Source organism: Chiloscyllium punctatum, chromosome 32 (genome assembly GCF_047496795.1).
Source record: "Chiloscyllium punctatum isolate Juve2018m chromosome 32, sChiPun1.3, whole genome shotgun sequence".
Taxonomy (NCBI): domain Eukaryota; kingdom Metazoa; phylum Chordata; class Chondrichthyes; order Orectolobiformes; family Hemiscylliidae; genus Chiloscyllium; species Chiloscyllium punctatum.
Genome location: NC_092770.1, coordinates 32,101,972 through 32,122,564, shown reverse-complemented (window position 1 = coordinate 32,122,564; position 20,593 = coordinate 32,101,972). Strand labels below are relative to the sequence as shown.

General features: G+C 40.7%; 1 protein-coding gene across 3 annotated transcripts in view; it reads left to right on the top strand.

The window, feature by feature from the left end:
• scyl2 (SCY1 like pseudokinase 2) overlaps positions 1-20,593 on the top strand; it is a 57,496-nt gene that overhangs the window by 29,894 nt on the left and 7,009 nt on the right. For 2 of the 3 annotated variants that reach the window (XM_072552025.1, XM_072552026.1), the window contains exons 8-17: positions 1,203-1,328; positions 3,190-3,366; positions 3,835-3,846; positions 4,034-4,156; positions 5,806-5,919; positions 9,560-9,692; positions 11,479-11,597; positions 13,387-13,487; positions 16,086-16,149; positions 19,701-19,796. In XM_072552025.1, coding sequence (XP_072408126.1) covers positions 1,203-1,328; positions 3,190-3,366; positions 3,835-3,846; positions 4,034-4,156; positions 5,806-5,919; positions 9,560-9,692; positions 11,479-11,597; positions 13,387-13,487; positions 16,086-16,149; positions 19,701-19,796 — 1,065 coding nt within the window. The remainder of the gene's footprint in view (positions 1-1,202; positions 1,329-3,189; positions 3,367-3,834; positions 3,847-4,033; positions 4,157-5,805; positions 5,920-9,559; positions 9,693-11,478; positions 11,598-13,386; positions 13,488-16,085; positions 16,150-19,700; positions 19,797-20,593) is intronic. The other variant, XM_072552027.1, reaches the window with a different exon arrangement.

Below are 20,593 nucleotides of genomic sequence, written 5' to 3'. Positions count from 1 at the left end.
GCTTGGAAGAACACTCATTTTGTTCTTTGAAGTACAGCCATGCATTCTATTAGATGCATGTCACACCAGTATTCAAAATACATGGGTGAATTTGTGCACTGAAAATCCTCACAGGTTTGGGGAAAATTTATGCGCATGGAGGTCCAGTTGGAGAAGAGTCATCCATGTAAATTAAATCAAAGAAAACGGTAAGCAGGGTGACTGTGTGGGGGAGAGACTCTGGTAAAGTTGCAAGAGCGCTTCAGGGTGACAGGTGTGAGGGGGCAAGGTGGTGGGGCTGAGATGGGAGTACATCCAAGGGGGCTGAAGGGAAATGGTACAGTAACGGGAATGTGGGGAGATGCTGGGATGAATAAGTAGGTGAGAGAAGATTGGACGGCGACAAGGTGGTGAGGGGGAACCACAAGTGGTTGCAAGGCAGGAGTGGGGAGGATACAAGATGCTGGGGGTGTATAGAGTGCTGCAAAGGTAGTGGGGAAGGCAGAGGAACCTGTCAGGTGGGTTTGAGGAAATGGCTATGAACTGTGGGGGTGTGTGGAAGAGAGTGAATGGCTTTGGGTTTGAGAGACAGGAGGAAGCTTAGTAGGAGGCAGAGAATGAGGCTGCATGGGAGCCAGAGAGCTCATCTGCAAAGAAGAGAGGACGGTTACAATAAGGGATATAATGGGGAGAAAGTGACTAGTTCAAATCTTGCAACATTATGAATTTGTGATGGTAATACATTAGCTGCCCAAATTTGGAAGATGTGTTTAGAATGATGGTTTTTTTGAGGTAAAAGTGTGTCAGTTCCTTTGGGGAAAAAAAAGTTGCTCATTTATGGCTGTTGTGTTATATTAATGTAAATACTCCATCGAGGGAATCAGTGCTTTCCTCATGTGCTGTGGGCTTTACGTTTAATGATTAATTGATAATTATTAACAATGTTGATGAATACTTTATAATTCTGCTTCTGAGCGTTCAAATGCATAGTACATCGACACAGAGAATGAAGATAATGTTACTATTTGACTGTGTCATCTAATAATAAAGGAGTTAATGAGAATGATAAAGGAAGCCTTGAAAAAATAATTTTGTACCCTGCTACATGGCACACGTCCCTTCACTGATCCTCAAACAGTGCAGTGTGACCTTGGTACTGAACCCTCAGTCTTGGAAAGTTGTACGTAATTCCTTCTCTGATTAATTATCTTTCTTTTTTCCAGATCCCATTCTTCGATGATGTAGGTGCCATGACACTGCAGTATTTTGATTCACTCTTTCAACGAGACAACCTCCAAAAATCGCAGTTTTACAAAGGTCTGCCAAAAATCTTGGCACAACTTCCAAAGGTATGTTTGGCACACACTTAATATGGTTGTCATTGAAATGCACAGTCAAAACAGGAGGCTGAGAATCATGGGGGTGTGACTGCACATTGTAACATACTCCACTATTCATATCTGATGTTCATTCACAAATAAAAATGTTTTAAAACCAAAAGACATTTAGAACTTGAATAAAATTAGAACGTGCAGATTTCTGAGGGGGGTGCAAGGTTGAATTGAAAGGCTGTTTATCAGGCATGTTGATGACCGCTTGACAACATCAGATATTTAAATATTAACAGGACAGATTGATCATGCTGAAAAAGAAAACAACAGGATCCTGGGCTTTGTAAATAGAGGCATAGTGCACAAAAATGAATAAGTAAACCTTTGGAAAGCAGCTGGACTGTTGTGTCACTTAGGCATGTAAAGACCTCCAGACAAGGTGCACAAGAGATATACAAGAATTATACCAGAGATGAGGGACATAAGATGAAGAGAGGCTAGAGAAACTGGAATTATAAAACTCTAAGGCAATAAAATGTAGGAGTAGAAGTAAGCCATTTAGTCCAGCAAACCTTGTTTGCTGATTATCCCTTAATAACGTATAACCGTCATCTGTTCTCTGGATCCATTTGGTCTCAAGCATCCCATACCAGATCCTGCTGGATGGTAGCAGTGATATGCAAAGTTAAAAAGCTGGGACACCATTCATGCTAGATTAAGGAAACTACATTATTAGTGATGTGTTATCTTATGATTTTGGTAAGTGATCCTTAGAACTTGAATATTTAAAGCCAGTGCCCACAGAGACAGTGGTTGGACCTTTGTTTCCTGTTTCCGATCCCACCATTTGTGTGAATTGCAGTTTGGGAACCTGGAAATGCTGGCACTGGGGCTGCTTCCAGGAATTCTTTCCCATTAAGGACAGCAGCTAGATTGGAGGGCCAATAAAAGACATCTAAACATCAATCGACCAGCAGTCGCAGTGCTAGGGTTGGGCTCTATAATGTAGGTTGCAGAATGGCAGGCCACCCTAACTCATGGGTGGAGGCATCTGTGAAAGTTTTTTGAAGGACCTTGATGTTAATCCTATTCTCTTCCTCCTGAGTCAGTCATTTCTTTCACAACAGGACCCAGCTTTTATTGGTTTCTGAGACTGACCTGGAGCCCAGGTTTACTAACACCTTGGGTCGTGTCAGGGCTCTGCACTTGTCACCTGTCCTTCTCATTTTTGTTTTTAATTCACCCATGGAACTTGGCTTCACTGACTGGGCCAGCGTTTATTGCCCATCCCAAGCTGCCCTTGAGAAGAGGGGGGGTGAGCTGCCTTCTTAAACCACTGTAGGCCTTGTGCTGTCAGTAGACCCACAGTACCCTTAGGGAGGCAATGCCAGGATTTTGACTGAGCATCACTGAAGGAACAATGATATATTTCCAAGTCAGGATGGTGAGTGGCTTGGTGGGGAACTTCCGAATGGTGGTCTTCCCGTGTATCTGCCAACCTTGTGCTTCTAGATGGAAAGTGGTGTCTAAGTATCTTTGTCTAATTTCAGATCTCTGTCAGACATGGGTGAGTAATTGCCATTTGTCTTGTACCCTTAAAGTAGCTTAAAGGCAGAACCATTGTCAAAGACCAACACACATAACAATTGTGGGAAATTGTCAGCATTCCCAAACTCTGGTTCCACTTCCTCATCTCTACAAAAGTTCAACTGCCTGTTAGTGACCAGTTAATTTGGTTCTTTGTTTAATTTACAGATAAGACTAACCAGAATTTGTGTTAGGGATATATTTGTCAATCTGTCCCATTGATTCAGTGAGTTTCTCTGCATTCGAATGCAGTGTCAAATATATTAATCATCTTCCTACTCCTTGATTCCAGCGAGTTGTAATACAACGCATTTTGCCAAGCTTGACTTCGGAATTTGTGAATCCGGATATGGTTCCCTTTGTCCTACCCAACGTCCTTCTCATTGTTGAAGAGTGTACCAAAGAAGAGTACGTCAAACTGATTCTCCCTGACCTCGTTCCTGTTTTCCGGCTCCAGGAACCCATTCAGGTATCAGAAGTCACGACCGGGAAACCACAAACCCTTCAGCAACAGGAGTATTTTCTGTCATGTACTTGAGCAGTTCAACAACATCTGCAAGCTGAGTAATCGAGTAATTGTAACCAGTTGTCCCCACAGTCATTCTGACTCAGTGATCGATGGGTGTGCTTAGAGGGGCTTCATTTGGTTTTGCGCATGATACCTGTTCAGTTTATGCTGTTGACTGATCTTGGATTAGGTTGGCTTCACATTCATCCCTCTGAGACCTAATTGCCCTGTGATTTTGCAACTGCATGTTGATTGTGATATTGCTTTTTATGAAGACTTTGCTATATTTTGGTCTGTGTGGAATTTCAGCTGTTAAGAATTGTTTTTCTATAATATGTGTTATGCTTGTTTAAAAACCTTTGTGATGCTCTTTCCTATGTGTTGCAAGTTCCAAGTCAGTAAATTATCCTTTTGCTTTTCATGCTTCAGGCTAGCAACATGGTGAGTTTGATGTACATCATGAAGTATATAATTTTTTTAAAAGCAGGGGGCACTGTTGGCTGTTGCATTTTAAACAAGATTTCTGCTTTTCTTTATTTTCGTGCACTTTGCTACGTTTGTTGAAGCAGAAAGCGAATCACTTGACATTGCTTTTTTTTTTCTTAACATGTTTTCATGGTTGGTATAGGTTTTGCTGATCTTCTTGCAAAAGATGGATTTGCTATTGACTAAAACTCCACCAGAAGATATCAAGAACACAGTTTTACCCATGATATACAGGGCCTTAGAAGCACCATCAATTCAGATTCAGGTATGTGATCTGGGGCATCCTGGCACCAAGTTGTATGCTGCAGCAATTGCCACGTAATGTGCATAAATAATATCTTTTCTAAAAAAAAATCTTGAATTGTAAATCCCTTTAATCATGACAGTGCTAGCATTTAAAGCTAATTACACCAGTTCCTCTGTTGGAGCCTTCTGAAGCTGCTTTTTCAAATATATCTTGGATTTTCTTGTCAAGGTTAGTGTCAAACATGCTTCCATGATCCTTTTCAGCTCTGAATTTCTAATAAACTGAACTCAAAGTACTATTTTAACCTACACTTATAATTTGCAGTAAGTCCACACGGTATACCCGGTCTAAAGTGCAGGCTGACAGTCTGTCGATTACTTGTCCAAAGGAGTAGAATGTTTAAAAAAACACAAGGATCTAATGTGTATTCGGCTACAGCTCAGCAAATATGTAAAAGCACTGGATAATACAACATAGGTATAATTTGCCAGGAATGAGAGCTTACAGTTTTGATGAAAAACTTGAAGATTTGAGGCATTTTTTAAATGGACCTCACTGATTTAAATCATAGAGATCTTCAATATTGTGTGAACCTATGACATCACTTTCTCATGGTAGATTAAAAAAAAAGACCCACTTGTTCTTTCATTCTGTGCAACTCAGTTTCTGATACGTGAACATTAATATCTCCATGACTCTGACCTGCCATTCCACAAGAAGCTGTGGTATTTCCTGGGAGAGGCCAGATTAAGTACTCAATCCAAAATTTGGGAGCTTCCTATTCATTTCCCTTAAGTAATCCAGAAAGTCACTCTGGTCCTTGTTAACAATATGCAGTGCCTTCCTTTTGTATGAGGTGTTTGCTTTGCAGTCCAATAACAGTTTGGCTTGACGGCATTGAATGAGCTGATTTTCATTCCACAATCTGGCAACCTGTTCTCCAGGTTCGTTATTCATGGGCCTCTGTGAGGAACTCTTGTGGCATACTTTGGGAAAATTCATTTTCAGTGACCAATGATATTTAAAAAGATGCGAGAAATTTGGAATGAAGAGTCAAGGGAGGTTAGGAAAATAAGTGGCTTTACTTCAGCGGTGGCTTGAATGTAGAATTTTCTCTGTTGCAAAAGCTGAGTCCACAAGTTTTGGCAATGTTCTGCTGTACCTCGGTACTATAAACAACAGTAAAAATGACCATGTTTCCAAACTAGTAAAGTGCTTTTGAAATATTGTCACTTCTGTAATGTATGGAAATTTAGCAGTCAACTTTGATCTACCCGTGATGATCATCCAGTAATTTGTTTTCAGTATTGTTAATTGAGGGATATATATTGACCAGGAAATCCTAGGTAGTCCCTCCATCCTCTGTGAGTAGCAACTCTGGAACTTTTGAAATGCACCCGAGAAAATAAATGTGGGTACTGTTTCATATCTCTCACAGGCAGGGGTGTAGTAGAAGGATACACAACACTTGAATACCCAGGTTCTGCTTCAGTAAGAGTCTGAGGCTTAGACATACTTAAGAATTCAGGATTGCTTCAATTAATTAACTGTATTTGGGCTCATGAGGATAAACTGTTTTTATGCTTAACTCTAATCAACCATTAAAAAAAATAGTGATTGCTGTGATGATTGTGAATATGTGCTCAGTTATTTTCTTTGTCTTTTAGGAACTTTGTCTCAACATAATTCCCACGTTTGCGAACTTGATAGATTATCCATCCATGAAGAATGCTTTAATACCACGTATTAAGAGTGCTAGTTTACAGACCTCTTCCCTTGCGGTAAGTGGACCTGTATTCCTGCAATCATTATCATTCAGATAAAACAACTTAATAAACCTAGCAGGTTGCTCCTATTAATTTGAAAAAAACTCTGTATTTGTTATTACTCTGACAGAAGGTGTACACTGAGGTAATGAGGTCCCATTATTCCAACCAAATGTCCTTGTCCCACATGTGAGTGTGATGATCCAAAAATATAAATGTCCAGTTGAATCACCAAAGTGGTTAAGTTGCTTTATTTTTACTGTTACCTAAGGCAAACCAATATACTCCCACCAGATTTTATCAATAAATACAAAAACATCTTTATTATGAGCTAGCATAATCTTTAACCAGCGGCACAACAATTTATTCACTAAAACTGTCAAATTTAAACTATATTCCTTTCGACCCAAAGTCACACACGTTCACAGACAGATAAGACAAGATGACAGATGTAGCTCTGCAGAGAAATATAGATGGAAATAACAATAGGCAAAAAGAAAGTCTTGTGTATTAAAAGTTCAGACCACAAGGATGCAGTGAGCTGATTGCTCACAGTTCTGTTGGTCTGTGCCAGTGAGATCACATTGCTGTCAATCACAGGGCAATGGACAATCTTTGGTTAAAGTTACTTAGACTCAGATCTTTGATTGTGTTCACAGTTCAGTTCTCAGAGTATTTGATGAGTGTGTTTTATTCAGAATGGGGGCAAGAGAGCGTGATTTTTTTGCAAATCCCTCCATAACTGTTAGCATATTTTCTGTTCTGAGAGAGAGAGCTGTAGGGTTAATGGGAGTCTCTTTTCAACTGCACCACCAATCTGTGGTAAAACTGAAATGATCAGTTCAAAGATTAATTCCACTGTTTGTCGAGCAAAAGTGACAAATCCATCCAAATTTTGAGAGATGTCAACATCCATGGCTAGACCAGCATTTATTGCCTATTGCTCATTGCTCGGAGAGCAGTTAAGAATCAACCTAATTGATGTGGGTCTGGGTTCACGTGTGCCAGAACAGGTAAAGACAGCAACAAAAATACAAATTGATGACGAAATTTAGCAGTTTTGGCAGAAGTTCTGATGAAGATTCACCGAACTTGAAATATTAACTTTGCTTTCTCCCCACAGGTGCTGCCAGACCTGCTGAGTTTCGCCAGCAATTTCTGTTTTAGTTTCAGATCTCAAGCACCTGCAGTTCTTGGAGAAAGTGAGGACTACAGATGCTGGAGATCAGAGCTGAAAAATGTGTTGCTGGAAAAGCTCAGCAGGTCAGGCAGCATCTCAGGAGCAGAGAATCGACGTTTCGGGCAGAAGCCCTTCTTCAAGATTCCTGAAGAAGGGCTTATGCCCGAAACGTCGATTCTCCTGCTCCTTGGATGCTGCCTGACCTGCTGAGCTTTTCCAGCAACACATTTTTCACCTGCAGTTCTTGTCTTATTTTAGGTAAAGACAGCAGACTTTCTTCACTGAAGGATATTTGTTAAGTTGATGGGTTTTTATGATAATCGATCATGGTCACCATCAGACTAGCATTTTTTAAATTCCAGTTTTAGTTGAACGAATTCAGTTTCCACCATGGTGTGAATGAAACCTGTGTCATCAGAACATAAGCCTGGCTCTCTGGATTATTAGTCCAGTGACATTACCACTATGGCACCACCTTCCCCCCTCTAAACAGCCTTGCTTTTCCAAAGGTCTCAGGACAATTTGTAACAATAAGTGAGCAGAACACTGTTCCTCTTCTGACCTTAGAGTTACATAGTAAACTCTCTGCACCCAGACATTATCTAAAAGTTTCATTTTTCTGGTTTTTGTTCCCAAAAAGTATGTGGTTGCTACACATTTACATAGCATCTGTCATAATTTTAGGCTATCCCAAAATGCTTTGCACCCTAATAAATATTTTTGGAATGTAATCACTGATGTATTGTAGGAAATGCAATAACCAAGTGCTGCATCGTAAGCTTAAGCATCAACCTGGTGGTGGTGATCAGCTTTTTGATGAAAGGTGATTTTGGTTGAATAACAAACATTGATCAGGGTAAGGAAATCCCTTGCTCTTCAAAAATAGTGCCAGGATCTCTTTAACATCCATGTAAACTACCAGACAGGCTTTGGTTGAACATTTCATCCAGCACTATCGATGGTGCAGTATTTCCTTGGTTTTTCACTTCATTCTTGACCTTGATATGTTTTGTTATGGAGTGAGACTGAAACCGAGACCTCTACCCTCAAATTAATCAAAATTATTTTCTGGCCCAGTAGCTGTTTGTAGCTATTGTAATTTGTTACAATCTTGTTTGATGATAATTCAGTTGGGATTCATCAACATTTAGAAACCTTGATGATTCCTTTATAAATACAACATGCTGTAGTTTAGGTAATTTTGCTGATTCTTAGATTATGATGAAAAACATGATTCAGCATTTTTCAGAAGCTTGCAATCTACAGTCTGCTTTGTTTAACAAGTGCCGCTGTGAAATTGCCTGATTAAAGGCTACAAGACAGAAACAATATTTCAGGCTAATCGTCAATTTCTTAGTCTACCTTTACTCCTTTCTTTGTGGGAGCAAGTGATAGTTCGTTGGTCATCCCCTGTGGCCATAGTCTGACAACGACCATTGACAGACTATTCAACTGCAAGGGCACCTCTGCTTTGCCAAATTGTGGTCTTGGTTGCTGTGTGTGATATAGGAGAATGTGAGGACTGCAGATGCTAAAGATCACAGTCAAGAAAGTGATGCTAGAAAAGCACAGCAGGTCAGGCAGCATCCGAGGAGCAGGAGAATCGCCGTTTTGGGCATAAGTCCAAAATGTCAACTCCCCTGCTGTTCGGATGCTGCCTGACCTGCTGTGCTTTTCCAGTGGTGTGTTATATGCGTGTGTTATACTGGTGTGTTATATGCGTGAACATGCACAATCTTAGCACAGGAATCAGAGCCTTGGCTGTCTACATCGCTTAAATATCTCTGGCACAATTTTCTGTGCTGTGGACCTCTATAACTCTACTTTTTCTTAAACTGCCCCCACCATCCCATGAATTAAACTGGTGTTAATTGCAAATGTCAACCAGCCACTATCAACGCTCTCGACTGTGATCTTTAGCATCTGCAGTCCTCACGTTCTACTATATCACACACAACAACCAAGACCACAATTTGGGGTAGCACGGTGGCTCAGTGGTTAGCGCTGCTGCCTCACAGCACAAGGGTCCCAGGTTCGATTCCAGCCTCTATGTGGAGTTTGCACATTCTCCATGTGTCTGCGTGGGTTTCCTCCAGGTGCTCTGATTTCCTCCCACAGTCCAAAGCTGTGCATTTCAGGTGAATTGGCCATGCTAAGTTGCCCATAGTGTTAGGTGCATTAGTCAGAGGGAAATAGGTCTGGAAGGGTTACTGTTCGGAGGGTCGGTGTGGGGTTGTTGGGCCGAAGGGCCTGTTTCCACACTGTAGGGAATGTAATTTAATCAGACTAAGTACAGATCACTTGAGCTTGAAGCTGGGACCTATTTGGATTCATCAACCCAGCTGCTCACTGCAGGGTAAGCTTGGATGAATTTGGTGAAGTTTTTTAATGAGGCAGCAGTAATAGTTGAACTTTTTCTACTGGACATTCACCTGTGAGCTACCTGGTCTTTCTTCCTGTTTCCAATCACTGCAGGTGCGTGTAAATTCACTGGTTTGCCTTGGCAAGCTACTGGAGTACTTGGACAAGTGGTTTGTCCTGGATGAGATCTTTCCTTTCTTGCAGCAGATTCCATCCCGGGAGCCTGCAGTTCTCATGGGAATTTTAGGTGAGACCATTTGGAACAATTTACAATACAGCATTTCTAAAAGTTGAGTTCTTTATTTCAAATGACTTGAGTAACAGCCAAATCATTTTTGTTTGATTTTTGCCTTTAACATAATCTAACCTCCCCAACCCCTGCCAGCCCCCAGGGTGGTTCGCTAGAACATTATGAAACAGGCTATTTTTCAGTTAATGGAAACAAATACTTAAATTGCAGAAGGTCTCTGCAGCTGTTGGAGATGCACCATTGGATATCCTTGAATTGTTCATCTCTGGGAACCTAGTTTTGAATCAAATCCAGGATGATGGGATGATTCCTTTCTCTGCTATTTCTGCCCTTGTTTTCCAGTGTCATCAGTCAAAAGCACTTTGACATGTTTGAGAAATGTAGAATTGTATCTTTCGATCTGTCTGCTTTATTTTTATTGCTTCCTTTTTTTCCCCTGCACCCTCCCCATAGTAATTAATATTTGACTATATTCTTTTACGCTAATATTTCTGGCCTTCCTGCATCCAGGTAGGTATCTGAAATTCAAATTCTGGGAAATAGGTGACACAAAGTTGTGTGGGAGGGAGAGCTGTGAGGTAAATGCAGAGATGTTTCATTGTGACTTGGACAAGTTGAGTGGGTGGGAAAGTACATGGCATATGAAGTATACTGTGGATAAATGTGAGATTATTGACTATGATAGCAAAATTAGAAAGGCAGATTGTTATCTGGATGGGGATGGCTGGGAGAGAGGGAGTGCATTGAGATTTCCGTATCCTTGTGCACCAGTTGCTAGAAGTAAGCATGCAGGTGCAGCAGGCATAGTGTTGGCCTTCATAGTGAGGGGATTTGAGTACAAGAGCAGGACCTGTACTTGCTGCAGTTATACAGGGCCTTGGTTGAGACCATTATCTGGAGTACTGTGTGCAATTTTGGGGTCCCCCAAAAGGATGTTCTAGCTATGCTGGGAGGGCAATGAAGATGTGCCAGTCTGGTTCCTGGTATGCCAGGACTGACACATGAAGGCAGACTGGATCAGATGGGACTATATTCACAGGAATTTTGTAGTATGATTAGGATGTCATAAAAACCTAAACTATTCTAATAGGACTAGACAGGATAAATGCAGGAAGGATGTTCCTGACGACTGGGGAGTCCAGAACCAGAGGGTTACTGTCTGTGGATATGGGGTAGGCTATTTGTGTCCTAGATGAGGGGAAGTGTCTTCACCCAGAGGGTGGTGAGCCTGTGGAACACTCTGACACAGAAAATATTTGAGGCCAAGACATTGAATAGTTTAAAGAAGGAGATAGATATAGTTGTTAAGACAAAAGAGATCAAAGAATCTTTGAAGAAAGTGAGAACAGAGTATTGATTTTAGATGATTTATTTTATTCATTTGTGGGATTTGGCCATCGGTGGCTGGCCAGCACCTATTGCCCTTGAGAAGGTGGTGGTGAACTGTCTTCATGAACTGTTGAGGTGCACCCTCTGGGGGTTGACCCACAATACCATTAGGGAGGGAATTCTAGGATTTTGATCCAGCGACACTGAAGGAACCTGATATATTTCCAACTCAGGATGGTAAGTGGCTTAGAGGGGAACTTGAAGGTTGGTTGGGTGGTGATGGTCAGCCAGGATCACGTTGTACAGTGGAACAGATTCAAAGGACCAACTGGCCTAATCCTCCTATTTTCTATGTTTTTACACTTCTTGCTGCTGGTGTTGCTTGTAAGAAAGGAAGAATATTGTGACAGTAAGTTTCAACAAATGTTTTATTGACTTGACTTTTGTTTTTCAGGTATCTACAAATGTACTTTCAGCCACAAGAAGCTGGGAATTACCAAAGAGCAGTTGGCTTCAAAAGTGCTACCACACCTTATACCCCTCAGCATTGACAACAATCTGAATCTGAACCAGGTCAGACCACCTCTACTGCTCTTTCTGTGCCGTTGAAAATCTTATTTTTCAGTTTGTTGCAAGCTTTCAGAACTAATGCATCATGGGTTTTTCTTGTTTGTTAGAAGAGAAGATTGACTTGTTTCAGAAGTCCTCAATGTTTAGCCTTAGCCTACAATACTTAGTTTTAATTTTTGATGAGTTGTGATACCCTTGGCATTTAAGATTTATGTAGGACAGGTTATAGATGAAAAACCTTTTGTGATAAGTTCTATTTATTTCTGCACTGCCTATTCCAAAGAACCAGCATAAAATTTGGCACAATAAACTGGCTATGCAAATGAATCTCTTCTCCAGGATCTTTTCTCTTTTGAAATCTAAAATCATTTGAATTATATGTCTGCTGATTATAAGCCCAAAGTAACTAAACTAAAATAGCAATGAATTGAATACTTTGGTCAATTAAAAATGCCTTGGAGCATTCTGTTTAAGCTGTGCCTAATGTATCTTAGGAGTTTTAAATATTCAACAAGGACAGTAAACCAGGGCTTTCCAAAGTGAAAGTTGGAATCCCAAGTGGGGTTATGAGCTGAACTTTGGGTTGCCCATTCTGAGGCAGTACTGGCTGCTGCGGAGCTGTGAGCTAGTCAAAACAGTTGTTCTCTCCTTCCCCTCCCCTTCCCCTCCCCTTCCCCTCCCCCCCTCCCTCCCCTCCCCTTCCCTCTCCCTCTCCCTCCCTCTCCCTCCCCCTCTGTCTGTCTCTCGCTCACAAAGGCAAAAAGTTTAGAAGGCATTGGCAATAAACCATGTTTACAATACCAACTGGATTTGTACCCAGTTCATTATGTATGCAACAGGTGTCCAATATGCCCATCAAGATATCTGAGTCGAGAGAAGTCCTCTGAGTATCTCAATTCAGTGTCAAGTTGAGTCTTGCCTATTAATTTATGACATACTTCATTGGTATTAGTGTGCTGACACCTTACACCATGCATTATTATTAATAAGTAGGGCAGCACGGTGGTGGCTCAGTGGTTAACACTGCTACCTCACAGCTCTGGGGACCCGGGTTCGATTCCATCCTCTGGTAACTCTGTGTGGAGTGTGCGCATTCTCCCTATGTCTGTGTGTCGTTCCTCTGGGTGCTCCACTTTCCTCCCACAGTCCAAACATGTGCAGGTTAGGTGGATTGGCTAAGCTAAATTGACCATCATATGCTCAGGGATGTATAAATGAGATGGGATAACCATGTGAAATGCAAGGTGGCAGGCTTTATAGGTGATTCTGGGTAGGATGCAGTTTGATGGGTCATTATGGACTCAATGGGCCAAATGGCCTGCTTCCACACTGGCGGGATTCAATTAAAAAAAAACAGCTTTCATATACAAGAACGCAAAGTAGTCCCTAATTTCTTTATGTTTGCAGAACTTTATTTTGTGGCTGTCATCTTTGCAGAGAATGTCTTTGTTACAGCTTAAGCAACATAATCACACAATCTTTCAAAAAAATTGCAGCCTTCCTGCACTTCTTGAGCAAGGACTTCAGAAAGATTCTCTTTTCAACACCAAAGGGGCTCGTCCACATGGATTTTCTTTTTTGCTTTCCATGTTCTTTAGGATATGTTCCTACGGGGGATCTTGCTGGACTGGACTTCATCCTGAGACAGAACCAATAGTGCTGGTGTCGATTCTCCAACCCCTGCTTCCCATGGTCAGCGCAGGATTGCTGAATTGTCTTGTATCTTTTTTCGTATTTCTCTTTGCATGATTTCCAAAAGAAAACCCATTGATTTCTCTTTTTTTTAATATAGTTTAACTCCTTTATGGGAGTGATCAAGGAAATGTTAAATAAGTTGGAGGCTGAGCAAAAGACCAAACTGGAACAGCTACACCACATGCAAGAACAACAGAGGTAATGAGTGCTCGCACTATGCTTTTTGTTCACTGTGACAGTCTGCAATCTGCTTGTGCCACAGAGTAATAACAAGGCACAACAATTACTCATGAGCTTCTACAACTCTCAAAAGAGAGAGAGAGAGAGAAAGCTGATGTCAGTTGTGAACAGCAAATCCAGACAATCTTTTTGCAATCATGTCTATCCAAATTAAACTGTTCTTGTGTCACCAACTGGTAATAAAGGTAACTAGAGAAATTGCAGTGTCAAGTTTCAGAAATAGTTTTGACCAGTTTTTGCACAAAGTGTTTGTGGGAGAGAAAGAAAGGTTAATTTTAAAAGTTGGGTTGTTAAAACAATAAGATCCTGAGGGATTTTGACTGGGTGGACTTGGAAAAGATGTTTTCCCTTGTGGGAGAATCTAGAATTAGGGATTTCTGTTTCAAAATAAGAGGTCATCCATTTAGGGCAGAGATGAGATTTTTTTTTCTTGCAGGGGGTCATGAGTCTTTGAAGCTCTCTTCCTCAAAAGGTGGTGAAAGCAGAAACCTTTGAATATTTTGGAAACAGAGGTGGGTAGATTCTTGTTAAGCAGGGAGAGGATAGGAGCGAATGAGCCGTGATCTTATTGAATGGCAGAGCAGTCTCGAGGAGATGAGGATGGTAATTTTTATGTCCACTGTATTCTTACAAATGAAGGAAAGGGAAGTAGATTGCTACATGTACAATGGCAATATTTTATTCCCAGACATTAAAATAATCAGCAATGCATTAATCTTGGTTGATAGTCGATAAGACACTTGATGTGTTGTCGCGTTACTGGCCCCTTTTGACTGAACATACTGACTTAAAACAAAACGCTGCAGTAGAGATAAAGGCAAGCAAATAGGTTCAGAAAAAAAATTGTAGAGTCAAGCAGACTGCACACACACAGCTGTGAAAGATTTAGCTTGTCAGAGCAAAGTTAGCTCTTAACTTTGTCAGCCAAATAAGATGGCCACACACATTTTTTATTTTGTTTATTACACATAAAGTTAAGTGTAATCTAAGTAAATGTAGTTGTATTTATTGTTCACTTGCAGCAAAATAAAACAACTTTTGAATCTGATCTCTTTTGAACAAGTGTGTTCTCAGTCCATCTTGGAAGAGGTCAGAGAGGTACATTGAAGCATGTGGTAACGATTCAACATCCAGTTCAGATCCGAACTGTTTTTATATGTTTGTATGACATGAGCATCACTGGTCAGGCTAGCATTTGCCCATTCCCAATTGCCGAGAGAGTAGTTAAAAGTCTCTGCAGTCGCATGTGGGCCAGACCAGGTAAGGATGGCAGTTTCATTCCATGAAGGGCATTCGTGAACCAGGTAAGTTTTTCTGACCATCAGTGGTGGTTTCATGCTTCATTTGACTATTTATTCAGGATTTTTATTGAATTGCAATTCAATCATTTGCCATGGCAGAATTTGAACTTGTATCCCCAGAACATGACCTGGGTCACTGTATGAATAGGCTAGCAAAAATACCAACAAGCCATCACATTGCCTGTTCAGTACAGTAAGATATTATGTAATCCCTGAATATGTGACATTGAAACCACTTATGGAGGTGATCAGCTTTATTCCTTAAGGGCATGTTTAAAGTAAGACCCTAATCTTGTAATCAACATAAATTCACCAGCTGCATTGAAGCATTTTCCTACAATACTACATGTAAAAATAATTATTTTGTTTTAATTATTAATTAATTCAAAATATTTTTCAAATTTTTATATCAGGCATGTCTTATAAAAACCTAGGAGTTGTAAAAATTATCCTGTCCTTTTACCATTTATCACACCCACCTCCCTCACTCTCTTTCAATTTTAGAGCCAATGATGGCTTGTGCAAGTCTGAAATTTTGCATCCTCATGTTTAACTCTCTTCGACAATAAGTGAAGACAGTTTTCACTGGCATTAGTAACTAGGGATCACAGATTGAATTAGCTATAAGATTAGAGGGGTGATGAAACTATTTATTTGATGTAGCAAGCTTTAATCTGGCATGCATTGCCTGAAGGCTGAAGGCGGTGTCGATACAATTGCAAGGATAACTTTCAAACAGGAAGTAAATGCTATACTTAGAAAGTAAACAGATACAGGTTTAATTCGGAAAGAAGAAGTGAGTGGTAGAAAATCAATGGTTCTTTGTTCCTGTTCCAGCTCACTATAATCAGTCAAATCTTTTGAGGTTTGTTCTATGATTTTCAGATTTGTTTTTATTTTTGTGAAGGAATGCTGAATTAAAAAGGAAATCGCTCAATGGTAGATTTTAACCACAAACCAAAAAGCAAGGTATTCTCATCCACTCTTTGGGATTTTAATCTTTGCTGACCAGACAACATATTGATACTGCAGAGTTTTCCACAAACAGCATCCCTATAACATTAACTGGTCTTTATTACTGTATCTGGGAGCTTGCTGTGCATAAATTTGCTCATGTTCTTCTGTATTACAACAGTGCTGCAATTCAAAATTATTTCCTTGCGTATTTCATCCATTGGGGCATTATCAGAGACACTATGCGAATGTAAGTTCTTTCTTTATCAATACAACAATGACGTTTCTTTCTTCTTTTTAGAAGTTTGGATCTACCTGGCCAGTTCAATAAAGTTACTGAATCAAAGGAAAACCAAGACACTCAGGTAAGGTAACAGTGCTTGACTATAAACAGAAATGTACAGCCTATCAGCTAGATAATGGTCAGCAAGTAGTATGAGTGAAGGATGACTGGGATTAATCTGAGTTACATTGGGTGCAGCAGAATTTTGGATGAACTATTGGAGGCTCTGTTCTTCCGGCAAAAGTCTTTTTTTGCTGTTTCCAGTTTACTCAACTGTTTGGTACCTTATCTGACCCTTGAATTCCCCCTCCTTCCATATCCATCACTATCTTCCACTAATTGTCTTTGTCTCCAGCTGCCTTTGGCAAAGTTTAAAAGATCTTGAAGCGTTTTGAGAGCTGAATTGTGAGGCTGAAGTTACCGCTGTCAGCAGCAAGTCGTGGTCTATACAGCATTCAGGCAAGCGTTGGGCCATTAAGTACAGGATCCTGGAGAAGAATCTGCAGTGGGCTGGGAAGACAGGACACTCAAAAGTGGGAGTTGACCGAGGAGGAGCAGGCAGCAGAAGGGGGCAAATATAAACCTGATTGGAAATGCCAAACAGGCTAATGATGATGACTGTTCCATTTCATATTTGAAGGCATGAACAGTGAATACGACTCGCTTTACAGTTTTAATGATGTAGTGATATGGCCAGTAGTAACTACCTGGGAAACAAATGAGTATAAGATTGTGACACAGAGAGGTAAGTGACAAGCAAGAAGGATGTGTTTTTATCATCAAAATTCCAGTTTATTATAGAATACTACACTTGTATGCCCAGTGATAATCAGAGGGTTATTTCATAGAGATGCTTAAGATAATAATTGAGCTGATAGTTTCTCTGAATCCACACTATCTCTTCTGATGGGTGAAGTCCAGAATACCTTATTCATGCAGAGAGTCATGTCGATAAAGTGCAACATATTTATTTTGTGTGTAGAAAACTGGTACCTGCATATGAATGTATTTCACTTCTACCAAGTGTAACGAAGCAGGGTTATAACTTGGATTACTACACATTGATTTTGGGTGAAGTTATTAATGCACTGAGGGCTGTTGAGCAGGAGCTCTGCCTTTGTGATGTCACCTCTAACTTAGGTGTTTTGTTTGGGTTTTGCTCAGGAAACATAATGAATATATTCAATTCTTACATGTTTTGGAATTACTTAAGAGCTTGTGGGTCTAATAGTTAGCCTGTTTATTCCATGGCAATGCCTTTGAGGATGTGGGCATCTGGGAGGTCAGACAAAATGGCTGAAGGAGCTGCACAAAATGGCTTCTGCGTTGTTAAATTGCACTGAACCAGACAGAAACAAGAAACCCCGGACTCCTGTAGATCCGATTAATTGCAGAAGTAACTGTTTAACCCTAACCACAAGGCAGGACAAAGACGATTCTAATAACAGGTTGTTGACAAGAAATTGTGATAGGCTAAGGCAAAAATGCACGATAGCCTCACATGTTTTGATTGTTTGTTACTATACGATCATGCTCCATGTCTGACTATGAACAATGTATATAAACCCTATGCAAACTCTGTAAGTCATTGGATTTTTTTGGTGGCTAGGAGTATTCATACTTCTGGACTGATCAGAGTCTCCTGACCCGGCCGTATCAAAGAATAAACGATTGCTTGTGTGATTGGCAAAGAATCACTTACAGGTGTGTTTATTGAGAGACCGTAAGACCCCCCCAGGGGTTCAGGTCTTCACCTTGACCAGTTAGAGTTGACTTGCCAACCAATCAGCACTGTTTTCTCCGCCCACCGTGTGGGCGGCACGGTGGCACAGTGGTTAGCACTGCTGCCTCACAGCGCCAGAGACCCGGGTTCAATTCCCGCCTCAGGCGAGTGACTGTGTGGAGTTTGCACATTCTCCCTGTGTCTGCGTGGGTTTCCTCCGGGTGCTCCGGTTTCCTCCCACAGTCCAAAGATGTGCAGGTCAGGTGAATTGGCCATGCTAAATTGCCCGTAGTGTTAGGTAAGGGGTAGATGTAGGGGTATGGGTGGGTTGCGCTTCGGCGGGGCGGTGTGGACTTGTTGGGCTGAAGGGCCTGTTTCCACACTGTAAGTAATCTGTAAGTAATCTAATCTCTCATGTGTATTGTTGTGATAATTAAAGTTTGGTGTTCTTGTGTCGATCTTGATGAGTGCAAGATTGAAGAGCTTCATTGATATTTTAATTGATGTTCACAGCCCATTGTTTAGTTGAAGAACCTTGAAGATTGAAGATTCTCTTGAATTTCAATGCAGTTTCAAATTATCTCCCATTTTAAGAAATCATTTTTGTCATTTCTGAAGTATGATATTGTGTCTGAAGACCTCAATAATGGAAGCAGATTCAGCAGTTACATTAAAAAGAGAATTGGATAACTAATCCAGTGGACTATGAGAACAGAACAGGGACCTTACTCTTCTAAGAGCATGATGGACTGATTGGCCTCTGCTTCTGTTACTTCATTAAATGACACTATGATGAATGTTACTTTCCAATCTATGGGACCTGCCTTTTAGATTAAATTGCATTTTTGACCTCCTTTGAAAAATGCAAGCTTGTGAACTGACCATAAACTCAAATTTATCATGTACTCTCAACTTATTCTATCAGGGGAAGGCGACAGCTAAGAGACCCAGGTTCTGTTCTGGGACCTGGGTTCGAATCCTGTCATGGCAGATGGTGGAATTTGAACTCAACATAAAACAGGATTTAAGAGTCTAATAGGGAAGGAAACTGCCATCCTTACCTGGTCTGGCATACGTGGGACTCCAGAACCACAGCAATCTGGGTGACTCTTAACTTACCCCTGGGCAATTAGAGATAGGCAGTAAATATTGGTCTGGCCAGTGATGCCTTCATCCCATGAATGACTAAAAAAGAAAGTCCCCTGGCTGCATCAGGTAGTCTTTATTTGATTTTAATAAAAGCAAAATACTGCAGATGCTGGAAATCTGAAACAAACACAGAGAATGCTGGAGAAACTAGCAGGTCTGGCGGCATCTAGGGAGAAAGAAACAGAGTTAATTATTTGAATCTCCAGAATTCTGTGTTTGTTTCATTTTCTTAGTTTGCAATTAACTATTTATAGTCTTCGCTATCATGCACAAAGGAAATGAACATTTCAAATGGAGTGTGGATGGGAAGAGGAGTTTGTAGGTGATAGCTTTACATATGAGAGTACTGATACACCCAATAACAAATCAGATCTAATAGTAGATGTTGTAACTTCCTAAAGGAATCCAAGTGAATAGTTCAAATATATTTCCATCCTGAAGTTGGAATGCTTTACCACATGTAGACATTGAAGCAGAGACTAAAACATCATCCAAAAGATCAGGTGAAGTTTTGAAAATAAATATCCTAATGGGAATTTGAAAAGGGCAGGTCAATGAGATTAGATTTGGCAGTGCGGGTTGAGGGGTGAGAATCACACAGATACAATGGTGGAATTGCTGTAGGTCCTAGGATTCTGAAACCTGAAAAGGCTTTATTCGAATTCTTTGACTGATAGATTCAAACTGATTCAATCTCATTTGTATTCTATATGATGGTTCTCTTCAGTGTTCTTATTTGTTCTGTTGTTTCACTTAAATAGATCAGTAAGATCTTCACAAGCTTCGGTGTGGATGTAAGTGCAGGAGCTAATAAGAAAGAGAATGGATCAGTCTCCAATTCACAGAAGCAAGTCAAAGTAAGAAGTACTTGAAACTAGATGTTCACCCTAATTGGCCCTTCATTTGACTGGGACTGGATTTTCCCAGTTGGGTAATGATCTTGACATTGGCCTCAAGTCGGGGTCAGATGCTGGAGGTAGCTGTAGCTGGATATTAATTGTGATTTTTGTGAAAGTGATCGATTAAGAAGCTGCCTCAGGGAGCCCAATCCAATTTAAAATCCTGGCTGGTCTCTGGGAACAAGAGAATCAATAGGGTCAGCAGCAAGATCCAAAGTGCACCCCCACCAGGACAGCTCGCCACTGCGGTTGAAGTCACGCGAGTGTGACAGCATCACTGTATGGATTTACTTTCCTGACGCCTTTTGAAAATGTTAAAATGAAGAGATTCACAGTAGGGGAAGCCCTCTGTGTTGAGAGGAATGGAGTTCGCTGCTGTGGCCTTTTGTCATGGCAATTTCCTTTTTTGGGTATTGAGTCTCTAGCTCCAAGACTTGGTCCCAACACCAGCCTGATATCCAGTGCTGCCAGTCGGGGTTCCACGTGTGATCAGGGGTAGTGCCCTTCCGACAGTAGAAGATCCCAAATCCATTGTAATGTACCTCCTTGAAAGATGGAATTGGCTGCGTGATACTTCCACATGAACATCCACGCAAATATACAAACTAGGATCAGGAGTATGCTCAAGTATGCTCAGCCATTCAATAATATCATGGCTGGTCTGATTCATTTCCACCTGGCCAAATAACTTCTAACCCCCTCCCTCAAATATTAAGAATCTGTTTAGCTCTGGCTTAAAAATATTCTAAAATTCT